This window comes from Nansenia antarctica (assembly GCF_963989245.1).
Source record: "Nansenia antarctica genome assembly, chromosome: 11".
NCBI classification, from domain to species: Eukaryota; Metazoa; Chordata; class Actinopteri; order Argentiniformes; family Microstomatidae; genus Nansenia; species Nansenia antarctica.
This window is the reverse complement of record NC_137681.1, coordinates 26,365,759-26,368,258: the sequence shown is the minus strand read 5'-3', so window position 1 is coordinate 26,368,258 and position 2,500 is coordinate 26,365,759. Positions and strand designations below refer to the sequence as shown.

At 50.3% G+C, this 2,500-nt stretch overlaps 1 protein-coding gene across 1 annotated transcript in view; it reads right to left on the bottom strand.

Annotated features, from left to right (window-relative positions):
• skap1 (src kinase associated phosphoprotein 1) overlaps window positions 1-2,500 on the bottom strand; it is a gene marked incomplete at both ends in the record, with an annotated part of 43,374 nt that overhangs the window by 23,778 nt on the left and 17,096 nt on the right. The window contains 2 exons of the mRNA XM_080542531.1: window positions 2,106-2,169; window positions 2,356-2,480. Of these exons, the coding sequence (XP_080398657.1) occupies window positions 2,106-2,169; window positions 2,356-2,480 (189 nt within the window). The remainder of the gene's footprint in view (window positions 1-2,105; window positions 2,170-2,355; window positions 2,481-2,500) is intronic.

Here is a 2,500-nt window from a genome sequence, read left to right as displayed (position 1 = left end):
CCTACTGGTTATGCGGAGTTATTACAGGCATGTGAGCCGCACTGCCTACTGTAATTCATGTGAAGTGAAACTAAAGTGTCTCGTAATAAAATTAACGATGTTGTTATCAGCCGAGAAAATGAGTTTAATTCAAGATTTAAAGGGAACTGATGTTTATGATTGTAATTCAGTCTTCATATCCCTCCGGAGCTGTCTATCTCCCCTTCAACATGCCTATAGTGCGTTCCACAACGGACCTTGCCCGGCCATGCGCTAAATTATACTGGATTTCCTCCGGTGTCTGAGGGTTCGCAAAGGGAGTGAGCAGCCATGTTTTCAATGTCACCTGATAAGAATAAGACCATTATATTATTACAGTATAAGCATTTGCCTGGTTAGTTGTCATGATCAAACGTTACAAATGCAACTTACCGAGAAGCCACCAGGGGACAAACACAAGGCTGTCACCTTCTAATTAGGTCATCATTACGTTAATTAGGCTAATTAGGTTAATCCCTTTCAAAGGATATTTGTGTGTGTGTGGGGGGGGGGACATTGTGACACCCTGATCTCCGGTGTTCAAAAAGTAAAGTCAACGAACAACATGAAATCTTTCTTCTTCTATCACAACGACTGCCAAAGGCCCCTGGCCTGAGCCAGATTACTCTTCCTGCTACGACTGGAACGAATCGATGACAATTCACTTCGCTTAGTCAAATGTATCGATTGTAAGTCGCTTTGGAATAAGGCGTCAGAAGATCAGGAGACAACAGGAAGAAACCAGGAATCATCTCAACCCCCCCCGCCCCCCTCCCCCCCTTGTACATATGTGAGTCGTATGTGTACGTGTGTACGTGTACAGCTCGGTAGTGAAAGGGAGGTGGACGGAGAGAAGATAAACGACCGGGTGTCTGTTACTTTCCCGCTAGCCAGCGGGTCTGTGAGAGCCTGTTATAGCGCCTGGCGGCTGCAGCGCTGCAGCCCCGTCCCCCGCAGACGGAGCGGCGGGCTAATGGCGGGCGACTGGACCACTGCAACACAGGGTATCAGGTCCCTCTGTGAGGCTCCACGGGCACGGGCAGAAATCGATGTCAACAGAGGATAACCAGAACAGCTACCAATCAATTTCCCGTAAGGTGGAAATCGGTAGGGTGGGGGGAGGGGGGGGGGGGGGGGGGGGAGGGGAGGGAGGGAGGGGGGGGTGACGAGGTGAATGAGGAGGTTGGGATGAGCGCTGCTGATTGGCCGGTCCGGGGAAGGGTATGGGTATATATTGGAATGAGAGATATAAATGGTCCACTTTCGTTGTGTACGTTTCGTTGGCGAGGGAGATTGTGAAATCCTGTCGGGAGAGGAGAGGTTAGGGGGAGGGGTGGATGTGAGTCTCAATGTGCTTTTCTATCGGGTGTGTGTTCTGAGAATACTGTGGAGGATGGTGACTTCCCTTTAATATTTACATGTTTGGCATTTAGCAGACGCCTTATTCCAAACCGACTTACAATCAATACATTTGACTAAGTAAGTGAATCATCAACCAACCAGTCGTAGCAGGAAAAGTAATCTAGCTCAGGCCAGCGGCCATTGTTCTTTCTTTCTTTCTTTTTTCAATAGCAGACACTGGGTAGACAGTACAAGGGGGTAGTAGAAATCTCAGGAGAAACAATAGAAACATACTCTAATACTATGGAGTATGGTGACATTACCATTAATACTGAGCAGTATGGTGACTGACCTGTAATACTAGGGAGTATTATTTCTTTTTTTCTAATTTGTTCTGAGTGGGGCATTCCCACTCATATTGTTCATTGTTTTGGACAGATACAGTGAAGACAGACAGGAAAGTAAGGAGAAGAAGGGAGAGAGGGCATGTGGGCCGGATTTGTACCCATGCCGACATGGTCATATGTGTGCAGTGCACTGTAGACCGCGGTGCTAGACCACTGGACCACCCCAGGCCATGGTGCTAGACCACTGGACCACCCCAGGCCATGGTGCTAGACCACTGGACCACCCCAGGCCATGGTGCTAGACCACTGGACCACCCCAGGCCATGGTGCTAGACCACTGGACCACCCCAGGCCATGGTGCTAGACCACTGGACCACCCCAGGCCACATGTTGACTTACCTTTAAGGACAAAGTTGATCTGGTCGACCCATTCCCTGGCCTCTTTGGGGCTGCTGGCCGTGAACTGGGGACAACAGATAAACAAGACACAGTAAAGCACATGCAGCCCAGCACACACACACACACGCACACACACACACACACACACACTCACACACACACGCACGCACCCACACACACTCACACACGCACGCACGCACACACGCACCCCCGCACGCACGCACACACACACACAAACCCACACACACACCTGGAAGGATCGTCGTCCTGGGGCGCTCAGCTCGAAGCAGGCGTTCTTCTTGGAGTCCTTCCTCAGGTTGGCCACCAGCTCTGCACTGTAGCCGTTGATGTAGAAGGACCCCTTCTGCTGCTTGTCTGAGGGAACAACACAGTCA